This window comes from Moschus berezovskii, chromosome 15 (assembly GCF_049115385.1).
Source record: "Moschus berezovskii isolate FMDL1 chromosome 15, NW_MosBer_1.0, whole genome shotgun sequence".
Taxonomy (NCBI): domain Eukaryota; kingdom Metazoa; phylum Chordata; class Mammalia; order Artiodactyla; family Moschidae; genus Moschus; species Moschus berezovskii.
The window spans coordinates 21176591-21192851 of NC_142474.1; the positions used below are offsets into that span (position 1 = coordinate 21176591).

General features: G+C 45.7%; 1 protein-coding gene across 1 annotated transcript; it reads right to left on the bottom strand.

The window, feature by feature from the left end:
- Positions 1-3632: 3632 nt before the first annotated feature.
- On the bottom strand, positions 3633-15043 carry LOC129548298 (short palate, lung and nasal epithelium carcinoma-associated protein 2A-like). The gene is made up of 7 exons (XM_088843634.1): positions 14896-15043; positions 13152-13266; positions 10179-10286; positions 9029-9181; positions 6371-6452; positions 5274-5337; positions 3633-3667 (listed from the first exon to the last, which is right to left on the bottom strand). The coding sequence occupies exons 1-7, from the start codon at positions 15041-15043 to the stop codon at positions 3633-3635; spliced, it is 705 nt and encodes a 234-aa protein (XP_088699760.1).
- Between the last annotated feature and the right edge of the window lie 1218 nt (positions 15044-16261).

Consider the following 16261-nt stretch of genomic DNA (forward strand, 5'->3'; position numbering starts at 1 on the left):
GAGAACCCTTTGTCCACATGAGTGACTCCATCAACTATGGGCTTCCCTGGTAGCTCAGCTGGTAAAGAATCTGCCTGTAATGTGGGAGACCTGGGTTCGATGCCTGTGTTAGGAAGATCCTGTGGGGAAGGGAACATCTAGGCACTGCAGTATTCTGGCCTGGAGAATTCCATGATCTGTATGGTCTGTGGGGTCACAAAGAACTGAACTGAAGCGACTTTCACTTTCACTTTTTTGTCTTTGATATTAAACTTATGTCCCCAAAGAGATGTATCACTTTTTTGGAAACAAATATCTCCAAAAGAAGCATCAACTCATCCTGTAAGCCTGTTCACTACTTTAAAAATTCCAGAAATGAGATGCAGGTGGGGGACCAGAGGAGATGGACACAGGTGACTCGAGGTCTCTGCCGGTGCCAAGTGGGCACCCATTTGGGCTTCCTGGACCAGGTGTTCCAGGTTGACAGGGGCCCAATGCACCAGGCATAACAACCAACTCAAACAGCAGCAGTCGAGGAGTAAGCATAGCCAAGTCCAAGGAATATCTTGCCCCACCGGCCGGCCTCAATGTGACCTTCCCTTCCCTGTGGATTCAAAGAGTGGGCTCCTGTCCTGGTGAGACCTAGGCCAGTCCCCGTCCCTGAACCTCAGAATCCTCAGCTGGAAAATGAGGCTTGCCATGCCTACTGTGTGGGTTGTCGTGAGCACCAGTGGTGAAGTGCACCTGCACTGCCAAGACGTTCGCCTGGGCCACAGTCTCCCTAGACTTTCCAGCAAAGAGGCGAAAATGATGACCCCTGAGCTCGCCTGTGGCTTTGATGTCTGTTATGTTTCCAGTGTGGTTGTGTGACCCTCGAGTAGATGTCAGAATGGAGGAGGAAGAGAGAGTCCTCCAATGTGTTGTCAGGACTTACTTCCTGTGGATTTGAATGGCATAAGCTGACTCACACTGGCTTCAATAAAAATAAAAAATAAGAAGTTCGAAATGTATTTGAATTGAAATTTTTGTGGCAAGGTGGACTTCAGGCACACTTGGATCAAGGCACTATAACAATACATTGTCTCATTCCCTTTGTACAGCTTCTTTTTCTAGTGAGCTTTGCCAAAATATTTGTATATAAATAGTGTCTTGAGGAAAAATCAGCCCCAGGCAACATGTGAAGACCTAAAACCCCCTTGTGAGTCATGAGATCTAGCTATGGGGTTTTTCAGGTTTTTTTTACATTTTCAAAGGACCGATATTAGTTTGGTTAATATTTTCAATTATTTTTCTCTTCTTATTTAATTTACTCCTGCTGTAATTTTTATTGTATTCTTTCAGTGGTAACTCAGGGCTTACTTATTCTTCTTTTTCTAATCCCTTGAGGTACAGAAGTAGGTTGTTTATTTGGGTTTCTCTTGCTTCTTTATGTAGGCATTTATTGCTACTCTTGCTCATATTTTAATACTAGGGGTATAATGTACAACATGGTAACTATAGCCAGCAGTGATGCATGATATACAGAAATTTTGTTAAGAGAGCCAATTCTAAGAGTTCTCATCAAAGGAAAAACTGTTGTTATTTTTTATTTTTTATTGTATCTATATGAGGACTTAATGTTAGCTTAACCTATTATCATAATCACTTCATAATACACAGAAATCAAACTGTTGGCTTCAACTTATACAGTGATGAATGTCAATTTTTTTCTTACCCCAAAATGGGAAAAAGATGACTAAAAAAGTGTAAACCTTTTTTATGAGAGATGACACTTCCTGAACCCTCGTTCTGTATGGGACAATGATGACAAGATAGCTTGGGCAGACCTACCAGCTGGAACAAATGGTCTCTTTGTTGGGGAAACATTGAGGAGGGACTCCCACTTACCAGGAGACAGCTCCTGAGCAGAATGTTAGGGCTGAGGAGGATTGAGAAGCTGGAGGGAGAGAAGGAATGATGACCAGGGGGATGGAACAGCCTGGACAAAGGCTCAGCACTGACCCAAATGGGCTACTGCTCAAGAGAAGTCCTGAATTGTGAGACCTCCTTGTGCACTGTTGTGGTAGTTGGGATTGTCACAAAATATAGACAGAGAGGAAAACCCTCATCCCTTTGCCATGCGAGGAGGGGAAGCACCAGTTCCGACTTTAAATGGAATCCAGCTCTGTCTCTGACCGCCTGTGCGGCCCTGGAGAAGTCACTTCCCCTCTCTGAGACTCAGTTGCCACACCTCCGCCCAGAACCATTCGCTGCACCACTCAGTAGAAATCAGAATTGAGTGGGTTCAGTGTATGAAGATTCAGTACAGAATTTCTCACACCATACAGCAGTGATCCCAGTGTGCAGAGGCTGACGTTCATCTTGTGCTCTCCAGTGTCAGCCTCTGGTAGAGCACTTTCCACTCACTGACTCATTTAATTCTCACGTCAACACAACGAGGGAGGCTTTACTGTTACCTCCACTGGGCTGGTGGGAGGACTGTGGTTCTGAGAGAGTAAGTGAGTTGCCTGAGATCACACAGCTGGCAACAGCAGAGACCAAGTCGTGCTCAGCTCTGTCCAACCTCTCACCTCACTCTATGTCAGGAGCCCCAGCACAGCCTGAAGTGATGTCTCTTGGGAGAGCTGGTCCAAGGCTCCTCCAGCTGCCCCAGGGGCTCAAGGGCGCCCGTCGGTGACTTGACCTTGTGGGGCATCCTTCAGACAGAAGGCCCTTGAGTGAAGCAGTGCTGGTTCAGGCCTCTGTGTGACCCTGGCCTCTCTTAACCCGAGTCTCCCATGAGGACGACTGGTTCTTCCTTCACAGAATTGCACAAGCAATGAGATGGCTCATGGCAAGATGGGCAAATGTTCCCTGGGCCTCTTGGCAGGAAAGTCAGATGGCCTCCTGGACAGGAGAGGCCTGGGTCCCTGAGGTGATAGCCTGGGTGAGTCCACTGCAGAGGAGACACGGCTGTGAGTAAAGGGCTCTGTGCTCCAGACTCCAGGGCAAAGGGGAAACTGAGGGCTTGCATGTTGAGAAGGGCCCCGAGAGAATCCTCATCAGTCCTGGGCGGGAGAGATCAAGACCAGGACAGCGGGACCTGCTGGGGGCTGGGGAGAGGTGGCTGAGTACTGGGAGACGGGTCGTCTCCTCTCTGAGCAGGAGATCCCACAGCCACGGGTTTAAATCCTAGTCCTGCCAGTTGTTACCCTGTAACCTCAATATGTCACTTGTCCTTCTGAGCCTCAGTTTCCTCATCTGTCCAATGGGGACAAGATTGGTGTCTGCTGCAGAAGGGTCCTATGAGGAGGTCATGAGGTCAGGTGTGCTGGTGAAGGCAGCGCTCCAACATGGCAGTGGTGTTAGCAGAAGAGAAGTAAGGTAGTCTCCACGTGACCTTGGGTCACCTTCTTGCCCATCCAGGCCTCAGTGTACCTATTTTTAAAACACGGGAGACGGGTTGCATATCCCCAAATTTCCTACCAGCTGTGGATCCAGGTCTCTGCTGCCCTGATTGCTCATACCTCGCCTTCCCTGAAATCCTAGTGGAAGGAATGCAACGGGCCACACAGGAGGTGCAGAAAAGTTTTTTTATTGCTGGGGGTGGAGGGTGACAAACAGGATGTTCTGACTGTAAGCACAAGTATTTGAGAGGTGTCCTTTGACTGGGCTCAGTTGTCACTCCTGGGGATGCTGGCAGCACTGACTGTCCCAGAGGGAGACGGTACAGAGATTCAGTCACGTCCCTGGGAACCAATCTGGAAGGAGACCCCAGTGTGAGACATGGACACCCCAGGGACCTTACCGGCTCCTGTATTCACCAGACACAGTTGCAGAAGTGGTGCCACACAAACCCTGCGAGCTCTGAGGCTTGGGGAGGGAATGGCACCTATGGTTTGGGTCTTTCTCTGGCACCTGGTATTGACCCCTCCCCATCCCCTCGCCCTCCCACCCCCTCACCTTAGCAACAATGGCTGATGTGAAAAGACTAAGCAGGGCCCAGAGGAGCCAGGGTTCAGGGCTCAGAATATGATCAGGATCAGGGATCAGGGATCAGGCTGAGATACAGGTCTGGTCTCTATCCATGACCAGTGTCAGGGCTCAGTCAACAACAGGAGTGAAAGCTATGTCTGACTGTGTTCTGGGCTCAGTCAGAGAGCAATCTGGGTGTGTGTTAAGAGTCAGGACTCGGTCTGTGACCAAGATCAGGGCTCAGTATGCTACTAGGGAAGGAAGAAAAGCCAAGCTTTGCTTCTGCTTCTCCACAGGCCCCTGTGTGTGTGTGTCTGTGTGTGTGTGTGAGGGTGTTTATCCTCCCTCAGCCCACGGCCCAGGGCCCAGAGCGCAGCACTCACCAGCAGGCAGGCAATGCAGAGGTTTTCCTCATCTGTGCTCTTTACTTTTCCCCTGAGGTTTCATAAAGTTCATCTGAAATAACAAATCAGTAGCAGTTCTCAGGTTCCAGCACTGGAAGCTGAATAGAAATTGGACAGTAAAGGCTGAAACCATTCAGCGGGTCAGACTTGAAAGCCATGGGACCTCTCACATGTCACTCCATCTCTCTGAGCCTCAGTTACTTCATCTGTAAAATGGGTATGATGACATTACCCATCCCTACAGGGTCATTGCAAGGATCAAATGACATAGTATATAAGAAGCACAGAGCGATGGCCCAATGAACTAGGTCTGTGGCTATTTTCTAGAAGAACTGCCTCCAGGACCCTGACACTGTTACCCACCCCATTTCTATTGCCCCCCAGCCCCAGCAACCCCAGTCTTGCCAGAGATCCAGGTCAAGAAGAGCTTCCAGGGGTTGTAGGTGAAGCCATAGCTCCTCATAAGAAGTGAAAGGTGAGGGACAGTGTTGATTAACAATGTCTACTGGATAGTACGCTGTTTCTGCATTTTCTTTAAATCCACTCGTCAGCTTGGCAGCGTTTACAATCTCCTTTCACTTGGGAGGAACCCAAGGCTCAGAGAGGTGGAGCCAGTTGACCCCCACCCCGCAGTTGCTAAGAAAACATCCAGGATTTGAACCCAGATCTGGCCTGTCTTCTTTCTCACATCATTCTGGGCAGCAGGTTCTGCCAGTGTGACAAAGGAGGGATAGAAGCTCTCAGAGGCCCACAGAGGCCATCAGTCTGCAGGGACCCCTCTGGCCACACTTTCCTGACTTGCTCACAATGAAGGGTCCTCAGCTTCTCCAGGGTCCCCTGACCAGACCTGCTGGTGCGGCAGGCATAGAGCAACGTGCCCTCCCCTGTAAGGATGCATAGGGAGCCCCTTCACCACTTCCCCAGGCTGTGACTTACCAATGCGGTTCTTAACATAATCTGCATCCAGGATTTCAATGAAACTGCGGACTAGTGGGCACAGCTGAGGGTCACAAGGAGCCGGGGAAAGAGAGAGACACAGAAACGCAGGGAGGGAAGGAAAGAAAGAGGTCAGGAGGTGAGGAGGAGAGGAGAGACGTAGAAGGAAGAGGACTGGTTATTTTCTGCTGTGAGCACCTGCCCACCCCCACAGAGATGCTCAGTACTAGGGGCCCCAGAACTTCTGACCCTTAGGATTCTAGAACAGTGGAAACCTAGAAGGCCCAAATCTGAGATCCAGAGGACACTAGAATCCTAAAACCTCAAAACATTAGAATCCTAGAACCTTGAAGAATCCAGACTTTTAACATTTCAGAACGCTATGCCTTGAAACCTTGACCTCTGGACTCTGAAACTTTATAGAGTTAAATGAGGCCCTGGGAACCATGGAGAAATGGCTTTGTGTTTTTCAGTCTTTTCTGTGCCTACAGTTCCCTGAGGATGTTGTTAAAATGCAAATTAGTGAGCAGCAGTTCTAGGCTATGATCTGAGTCTCCATTTCTAACGAGTGTCCATGGGAGGTCAGTGCTGCTGGTCTGAGGAACACACGTTGAGCATGACTCAAGTTCAGTAAATCACAGAAGACATGGAGGACTTTTTTTTTTTTTTAAATAAAGCCAGAGTCCCAGCCCCCTTCCAGAGCTGACTGATACAGAATCTTTGAATTTGGGGCACATGGTATATATAGTTTCTTTATATGATGCACATGAATCTGAGGTATGGTATGTACAGATTTCTTTTTATTTAAATGAATAAAAATTATGTTGAATGAAGAAAAATATTAGCTAAAAGGCCTACTGGCAGCCCATGGGTATGGTAAATGGTTCAAGTGTGGGGCCGAGTGATTTCAACTCATATCAGGCGCCTGGTCATCTCCTCCCCAGGCCAGGCTGAGTGAAGGGGGGCAGGTAGCAACTGATTGCCCCAAGGGAGTTGCCCCCTTAGAAAGGAAGGTGCCAGAGAGTACAGTCCAGCCAGGGGAAGTCACACCTGCCCCCACCATGCCTGGATCTGCACCCCAGGAGTGGGGGACTCACCTCGTACTGCGTTACCAGGGACAACACTTCATTCACGAGGTGGACTGCAGAGTTCACAATCTCATTGAGCAGTCCAAATCGCCTGGAGAAGAGACGAAACTGATAAAGGTCAGTGAAGCTGTCAGAGCAGCCAAGCAAGAGCAGTGGGAAGAGGGCAGAAGATGGTGGAGCACCTTGAAGCCAGGTGACTTGGACCTCTACCCAGGGTGATCATCACTTAGAACCCCATGGCTGACCCACAGCCCACCCCAATAGCCCATGAGAGTCTCATCATAATCCTGAGACGTCATTGATCCAAACATCCATTCTTCTATTCGTCTATCCATCCTTCCATCCATCCATTCTTCCATCCATCCATCCATCCATTCATCCATCCTTCCCTCCATCCATCCATTCTTCGATCCATCCATCCATCCATCCATTCTTCCATCCATCCATCCATCCTTCCCTCCATCCATCCATTCTTCCATCCATCTATCCATCCATCCATCCATCCATCCATCCATCCATCCATCCATTCTTCCATCCATCCATCCATCCATCCATCCATTCTTCCATCCATCCATCCATCCTTCCCTCCATCCATCCATTCTTCCATCCATCTATCCATCCATCCATCCATCTATCCATTCGTCCCTCCATCCATGCATCTAGTCACCCATTATTCATTAACATATTTTGAGAGCACCAACTATGTGCTCAAAAGCAAGACTGACTGCTGACACACAGATGAGCAAAGCACAAGCAGCTCCTAATGTGGGGCCTGAATATTGGGTTGGATAAAAGTTTCGTTTGGAGTTTTCTGCAGGAGCTTATGGAAAAACCCAAAAGACTTTGGCCAACCCAGTATTAACAGGTTTTCCTAAGGCTGACTCCTTCCCACCTTCAGCTCTCACTGTAACTGTCTCCTCCTCAGGGCAGCCCCTGTGACTGCTTGCCTAAGGGGGGCTTTCTGTCATAGCGCCCTGGTAGGTGTGCCCTTCTGCCCAGGGATGACTGCAATCGAACATCTTCCATGTGGGTTCTTTACTACTGGACTGAATGCTCCCCTGTCTGTCGTTCCCTCCAGAGACTAAGCTCCATGAGAACAAGCACCTTGCCAGCAGTCATCAGGACTTTCTCCTGAGCTCAGGATGGTGCCTGCCTGTATGGAGCAGCTCTCCACACATTTTTGGCTGAAGGAATAAATGAAACAAACTACGATTGAATATTTAGTGACACCTTGTGCCAAGTAGTGTGAAGGGCAAGAGTAGAATCTTATGAGAGAGAAAAAGAGAAACCTTGTTTTAGACCCCAAACGATGAGACACACATGGAAATGGAATGCAGGAAAGGTGTCCTAGATGCCTGAGCAGCCCGTGCACAGGTCTTGAGTGGAAGGAGTTTGTCTGAGGCTCAGAGCAAAAGCTTGTGGGTCTAGGGCAGAGTAGGCAAGGTGTGGATCCAAATCAGGTAGAGCCTAGATGACCCTGGGAGGGTCTGAGATTGCATCCAAAGTGGAAAGAAAAGCCCCCTGAGAGTCTGGAGCAGCAGAGTGGAGTGCCATTTTACAGACACGGACACTGAGACCCGGAAGGCAGGATGGTTTCCCTGGCACTATAGACTAGGCAGTGTCCGTAGGGCTCAGGCTTTTGGACTTACATCTTAGTCTTCCCAAGTGCCGGTGGGCTGCAGACCTATTCTAGCTTTTACTTTGGGGGTCCGTAGGCAAACCTGTGAGCAGATACCTGTTGGGCAGGATGAACTGACCTCTGTCCATGATTCAGCCTTGTTATCTGCTAAGGTCAACTTGCCCCAGCCTTCAACTCCAGACTAGTTCTCTCTCAGCCAGAACCAGGATCAGCCTTTTTCCTTCCACCCTCTTCCCAGGATTAAACATGTTCTTTCAAGCACACAGTTTAAGATGTAGATTTGGTGGGTTACTGAAGATCAGTGATTTAAATGGAGAGGACTCAGTTTTCAAGATATCATTCTTTGGAAGTTTTCAGTGGGTAGAGGATGGTTTGGGGACAATCTGAAATTAGAGTCCATAGTCGGGAGAATGGCATTGAAACATGTATATTATCATATGTGAAAGGAATTTACTATTCCTCTTGCCCTCTCCTAGCTAGAGGCAGGAAGGTGAACACAGTGAATTATTATTATTATTGAGGGACATTATGTAATATGAGATGGGTCAGTTCTTCAAGTAGACATAAGAATGCTAAATGTGCATGCATCCAATGACAGAGCTTCAAAAAGCATGAAGCTAAAACAGACAAAGCTGACAGGTGAAATATGGCAATTTACAGTTGGAGAGGTCAGCACTCCGGTCTCAGTAAGGGGAAGAACTAAGAGACTGAAAGTCAGCATGGATATTATTTTAACTGAGAGCTTAGTATGTGCCAGGCTGTATGGTAAACACTTGGTTTCCTCATTTGGCTAACACAGTAGCCTATGAGTTATGTATTCTTACCATCCTTCGTTTACCGACGTGAAAACTGAAGCATCTAGAGGCTAAATTGATTACAAAACCACAAGTTAGTGGCAAACCTAACTTGATTCCAGAGTCTAACCTCTTTTTTCCATACTCTGCTTCCTCCCAGGTAAGGAATAGGGCTGAAATTATGAGTCCCAACTCCTCTGACATCCCCACTCTGCTGAGACGTGTGGACCTGACCTGCCCAGCACGGTGAGTCTGATGCTCTCTTGATCACTCCTGCATTCTTCCACAACCACCGTGGAGACTTCAGTCTCTTCATCAGTTTCAACGCTGACACTATACTGGAGGACCAAGTTGAGGGCCAAGTCGACAATCTCACCCAACACAGGCCTGCAGGGAAAAAGGTTCACAGTGGGAACAGAGGTGGAGAAGTCTCTTCACATTGCCCACTTTAGTCCTTCTCTTGTGCATACATTATATGGGATGTCTAAGGACAAGTACAGGCCTGGTGTGCTGCGGTCCATGGGGTCACAAAGAGTCCAATAGGACTTAGCTGATGAACAACAAATGCACAATGCAAATACTATCTGTTTTGTTTATGGAATTTACATTCTTACATTAGGATTTTTTTCTCCTGGCCACAAGGGTTTGGCTCGTGGGAAATTTATATAGAGTATCACACCAATGATTAAAAGAAAAATGAGTTAACATTTCCTAAGAGAATACTACATTAGGTATTTCCAAAAAGGTATTTTACCTGGATTAATCTATTTAATCTCTACAGCAATACCATTTCTAAAAGTACTATCATCATCTCTGTTTTCAGAATGAGGAAACATGTGGAATAGAGAAGTTAAGTCACTATCTCAGGATCGCATCACTACTGAATGGTGAAGTCATATGCACTTTAATTTATAAAGACTCCCACATGTCTCTGCTTCCTATCTCTCTGTATCTTCAAAGTAATTAAAAGACCTAGAAGTTATATTTTCCATATAATTTTCACATGCTCTTCATTACATACTGTCCACTGCTATACGGCCCATACCGATCACTGCCATTTAAAGAGAATCTTGAGAGAAAAAATGATGTTGGGGTAAACTTTGCCAAAGAGTTACAAGTTTTTGTCTTCTTAATTCTCAAGTTTTATAATTAGAAAAGTGTTAAGATTTTGGAAATGTATTTCATGGGGGGATTTTTCTAAAAAAGAGATTTGGTTATAGGAAAAGTTCGCTAGAACATTAAAGGTTAGGATTCTAGACTTGCAAAGACCTCCTTATTTCACGGATTGGGAGCCTAAGGGTGGAAATTGCCTGCTTTCAAATTGGAGCTCTATAGGTCATACTACAGTGCATCTCCCAAACGTCAAATTCCAAGACATACTCACAGCGTCACGCTGACTTCAGCAGTGATGGGGATTTTCACGGTAGCCCCTTGGCCATCAGAAGTCTTTTCGAATGTGATATCCAGGACGTGCAGGTTACTGATTTTCACCCTGTGCAAAAACCACAATTCACCCTTGTCATTCCTCTTGACAGCCATTGCTGGGCTCTTGTCTATGCCAGCGTTGTGCTGAGCGTTTGAGCCTCATAGACCTTGCCTTTGGTCTCATGAGAGTCCTGCTCAGGGATTGGATTCTCGCCCTTGGATGGCATGGCAGACTGAGGATCAGACAGCTGTGATTTCCCTCAAGACTCCAAGGGTGAATATGTGCCAGAGTCAGAATTTGTTCTTTTTCATGAAATTGATACATAGTAGCTTTACAATGTTATGCTAGGTTCAGGTGTGGGGCTTCCATGGTGGCTCAGAGGGTAAAGAATCTGCCTGCAGTGCAGGAGACCTGGGTTTGATCCGTGGTTTGGGAAGATCCCTGGAGAGGGAAACGGCAACCCACTCCAGTATTCTTGCCTAGAGATTTCATGGACAGAGGAGCCTGGTGGGCTCAGTCTGTGGGATCAAAGTCAGACATAACTGAGCGACTAACACTTTCACTTTTCATTAGGTTCAGGTGTACAGCAAAGTGATTCAGATATAGATAGGTATAGATATAGATGTATTTTTATTTCAGATTCTTTTCCCTTATAAGTTACTACAAATATTGAGGATGGTTCCCTGTGCTATACAGTAGGTCCCTGATGGTTGTCTATTGTGTATATAGTACAGTGTATATATTTATGTCAAACTCCTAATTTAGCCTCCACACTGTTTGCCTTTTGGTAACGGTGAGTTGTTTTTTATGGCCATGAGTCTTTTTGTGTAAGTTCTTTCGTATCATATTTTAGATTCTACATATTAGTGCTATCTATGATATGTGTCTTTCTCTCTCTGACTTGCTTCATTTAGTATGATTATCTCTACATCCATTCGGGTATTGCTACAAATAGCATCATTTCATTCCTTTTCATGCAGAGCTAGAATTAGAACCTGGAACTGCTTGATTCCCAGACTTCACGTGTGGGCCAACTACATGGTGTGAATTCTAGTTTCCTCTCTCCTGAGACCATTCAGACTTTTATACTCAGTTATAGTCAGAGAAGAAAAGTCTTATTCTTGGGGAAAGGGAATTTAGGCACCAGCAAACAGGTAGAGGTGGAGGTGAAGAGACCCTTCATCCGGACCCCGATATCACAGCAGAGAAAGCCTAAACCCATGAGATACCTGGACAGTCCCCGCAGCCCTCTGATTTTCCCAAGCTCTCGTGGAGTTGGCCTCAGACCACTTCTACTCTGCAAGAACACACAAGGTTTATTCATCTTCCCTGGTGGCTCACTTGGTAAAGAATCCGCCTGCAATGTGGGAGACCTGGGTTCAATCTCTGGGTTGGGAAGATCCCCTGGAGGAGGGCATGGCAACCCCCTCCAGCACTCTTGCCTGGAGAATTCCCATAGACAGAGGAAGCTGGCAGGCTACAGGCCAAGGGGTTGCAAAAAGTCGACAGGACGAGCGACTAAACACAGAACAGCACAGCACTCTAAGAGCAACCCTTTGTCTACGTGAGTGACTCAACCGACTATGGGCTTCCCTGGTGGCTGAGCTCGTAAAGAGTCCACCTGCAACGAGGGAGATCTGTGTTCGATCCCTGTGTTAGGAAGATCCCCTGGAGAACGGAATGGCAACACACTCCAGTATTCTGGCCTGGAGAGTTCCATGATCTGCATAGTCAATGGGGTTACAAAGAGTTGGACATGACTGAGCAAATTTGACTGTGTAGATCACAACAAACTGTGGAAAATTCTTCAAGAGATGGGAATACCAGACCACCTGACCTGCCACCTGAAAAATCTGTATGCAGGTCAAGAAGAAACAGAACCGGACATGGAACAACAGACTGGTTCCAAATTGGGAAGGGAGTACATCAAGACTGTATGTCGTCACCCTGAGTATTTAACTCATATACAGAGTACATCATTTGAAATGCTGGGCTGGATGAAGCACAAGCTGGACTCAAGATTGCCGGGAGAAATACCAATAACTTCAGATATGCAGATGAGAGCGCCCTTATGGCAGGAAGTGAAGAACAACTAAAGAACTTCTTGATGAAAGAGAAAGAGGAGAGTGAAAAAGCTGGCTTAAAACTCAACATTCAAAAAACGAAGTTCATGGTAACTGGTCCCATCACATCATGGTAAATAGAAGGGGAAACCATGGAAACAGTGACAGACTTCATTGTTTTGGTCTCCAAAATCGCTGCAGATGGGGACTGCAGCCATGAAATTAAAAGACCCTTGCACCTTGGAAGAAAAGCTATGACCAACCTAGACAGCATATTAAAAAGCAGAGACATTACTTTGCTGACTAAGGTCCATCTAGTCAAAGCTGTGGCTTCTCCAGTAGTCATGTATGGGTGTGAGAGTTCAACTATAAAGAAAGCTGAGCACTGAAGAATTGATAGTTTTGTACTGTGCTGTTGGAGAAGACTCTTAAGAGTTCCTTGGACTGCAAGATTAAACCAGTCCATCCAAAAGGAAATCAGTCCTGAATGTTCATTGGAAGAATTGATGCTGAAGCTGAAACTCCAATACTTTGGCCACCTGAGGCAAAGAACTGACTCCGTGGAAAAGACCCTAAGGCTGGTAGGTTGAAAGCAGGAGGAAAAGGTGATGACAGAGGATGAGATGGTTGGATGACATCACTGACTCGATGGACATGAGTTTGAGCAAGTTCCTGGAGTTGGTGACGGACAGGAAAGCCCTGGCTTGCTGCAGTCCACGGGGTTGCAAAGAGTTGGATACAACTGAGCGACTAAACTGAACTGAGGGACTTCCACTTTCACTTTTTGTCTTTGATATTAAACTATGTCCCCAAAGAGATGTATTCTCTTTTCTAGGAACAAAGATCTCCACATGAAGCATCAACTCACCCCGTAAGCCTGTTCACTGCTCCAAAAATTCCAGAAATGAGTTGTCCCAACAAGTCCTTTGCTTCCTCAGTCTGCTCCGTGTCCTCCTCAGCGGTCTTCAGTTGATCCAAGATAGCTGCAAAAACAATCTCCACTAAGTGTGGCACACAACTCATGAAGCAGCTCCTATGCACCAGGTACTAAATGAGAATATTTGTCTATTTTTATTTCATTTAATCTTTGTAACAACTGCATAAAGTAGGTATTACTAATATCTGCACTTTCAGATAAGGAAATAAAAGATCAGAAGTTTTAGAAATTGATCAAAGTCACACAGCCAAGAGGCCTTGCTCTTTTTATGCCACCTTCATGCTAATACATACTCATTATTCATCAACAAAGCAATCAACCCACTGAGCAGGCAATAGGTATTGATTCCACATCAGCTTCTAGCAGTGAAGCACTCATGAGCTGCTCATACAAACAAAACAAATGTAGAATAAAATAAGAAATGGAAAATCTAGAATCAAAGAAAATATACGGATTGTCAACTAGGAGTCTAGGAATGACAGCTTTGCATAAGGCCTAGAAAAGGGTTGACTAAAGAAGAGAAGAAGAACAGAGACTCCTAATGGACAGAGGAAAGAGGGATTTGATAGAGGAAGTGACATGGCAGATGTGGAATGGCACATTTGAAAAGTATTAAGAAAATATGTGTAGAAAATAATTCAAATGGGAAACAATAAGGCAACAACTAGCTCAAAGAATAAAAAAAGGCTGCAAGAAAACGTGTGAAATCAAAGGACTGCAACGTGGCTCTGCAGTGGACAGTGCCTAGTGATAATGATGCAGAGATGGAAACTACATCTGGTCTTATAACTTACTAGGTGACTTTGATGCAGACACCTCTGCTTCTGTATTCAGAAGCATTGCTGTTTTATCAGCAATGAAATTGGAAAGTGGGTCCGTCCTGTATCTATAAGGTTGTCTAAGCCGTGGCAAGGTTTAAAGGGCAGTCCTTTATAGAAGTTAGGTTCTCCTACCAAGAATGTTTAACAATGTCCCAGTAAAGTTTCCAAAAAGTGAAAAGAAGACCAAGGTCTTTCAAGAAATTAGAAAGACAAGGAAATATGCTTCACTAGAAAGATAGGTAATTTTAAAGCTACCTAGGATAGGTAGAAATTCTTTACCAGTTGGTTAATAGAAATTACTAGGTAAATTGGATGACCCAACAGAAGTATACGCTACAAATATAAATATTTCACTGACAATACATAAATGGCTAATAAATATGAAAAAAATGAGTGAATGCTTTCATAATTATAGAAATGCTGTGATGAATTATAACCTGTCATCTGTGAGACTGGAAAAAATTTCAGTTGTCCAGACCAGTGCAGTCAAGAGAGTAGAAAATAGATACTCTCACAAATGATTGGAGAAACTATTAACATAAGGGATTATTTGTCCATATGTGCTGTAAATTAAAATATGCAAGCCTTTTTGACCTTTTGAAATGTCACTTTGAGGATTTTATCCTGTGACTATATTAGCAAAGTTGACCGTGATATAAGATGTAAAGTGATATTCAGCTAAGTATTTCCTGTTTCTAGAAAAATAATAAACAAATGAACCAGGAACCAGTTGGTCACCTCTCTCAGTAAACCACCCATAATGAGCAGCCCCTGCTGGCAGCTTTTGGTAATACAGGCATAGTATGTGGGAAGCAAGCTCCCAGGCCCTCTGATCATCCCTGTTGTTGACTTACTGTCAAGTGTACTGTCAAGGTTGACAAGTCCTTTCTCAAGACCAGATTTCAGCTTCCTCAGAACATCCTTGCCAAGATTGTCAAGAAGAGATGCTGAGGTCCCAGCGAGCAGGCCGCACAAGAGAACAAGTTTCCAAAGCTGAAACATCTTGTCCTGACACCTGGACAGTCATGGGAGGAACAGGAGTGAGAATTACCCACAGGGAAATGGCATCGTGGATGAGCACCTAGGACTCTGACACTCAGCAGTCCTTGAAGTTAGATGCAGTTACCTCTGCTCTTACAGACGGGCAACCCAGGGCCAAAAGCTGGAGCAACTTGCCCAGAAATCAACAACCAGTGAATGAAGGAGTTACTATTTGAAAAGTCATGGTTGGCTCCAGGTCAATTCTCTTTACTAGAGGTCCTTTGCACATGCTGGCTTCTTTGCCTGGAACATTTCCCTCTTCTTTTCATGTTTAGCTGAATCACTTCTTACTGACTTTCCAGCTTCAGTAGGACATCGTGTCCTCTTGAACTCTCCCCAGAGACTAGGTTAGGTGGACTCACTCCACCATTTTGCTGCCTTAAGTCACTGCTATGAGTCCTGGGTCCCAATCAGTGACAACTTGGCTGCCTTCCCACCAGGCTGTGAATTCCTTAGAGGAGGAATTGTGACTTATTTCACAATGAGTTGGAATTCCCAACTCATAGTAAAAAACTGCCGCTAGTAAGTACAACAAAATAAAGTCTGCCAAACAATAGCATGAACAAATAAGTGGGCACCACATCATGATGCTGCATTCATCATCGATCTGACATTTTTCCTAATTGAATCTATTTCTTAGTTTGCTCCATTCAAAATATTAGCTAATTCAAGTGGCCCCACCCCTCTGCCTCTTGTCCTTAGAGCCTTCTGAAAGGCTTCCCTGGTACCTCACAGTAAAGTTTGCAATGCATGAGACCCAGATTCAATCTGTGGATCAGGAAGATCCCCTGGAGAAGGCAATGGCAAACCACTTCAGTTATTCTTGCCTGGAGAACTCTGTGGACAGAGGAACCTGATGGGTTACAGTCCATGGGATCTCAAAGAGTCGAACACAACTGAGTGGCTAATTTAATCCCTATGCTTCTTGTTCCCAAAGCCTTCTGTAGGCCTCCACATGGAATGACATTAAGGGGGAAGCCCACCATTCACAAGTTTGAAGAAAAATACTTACAAAGTCCTTGCTCCTGTGCACAGTCTCCTGGAATTCTGCTGGGTGGTGATGGCCCTTTTATATTGATGGCAATGGGGAGGGAGGCTGCCCCTGGAAACAAGCTCTGTGTCCAGAGCCATCCAAGGAGACTCCAATGAAAATAAGCCCTGTCCAGAGTGAACAGAGAG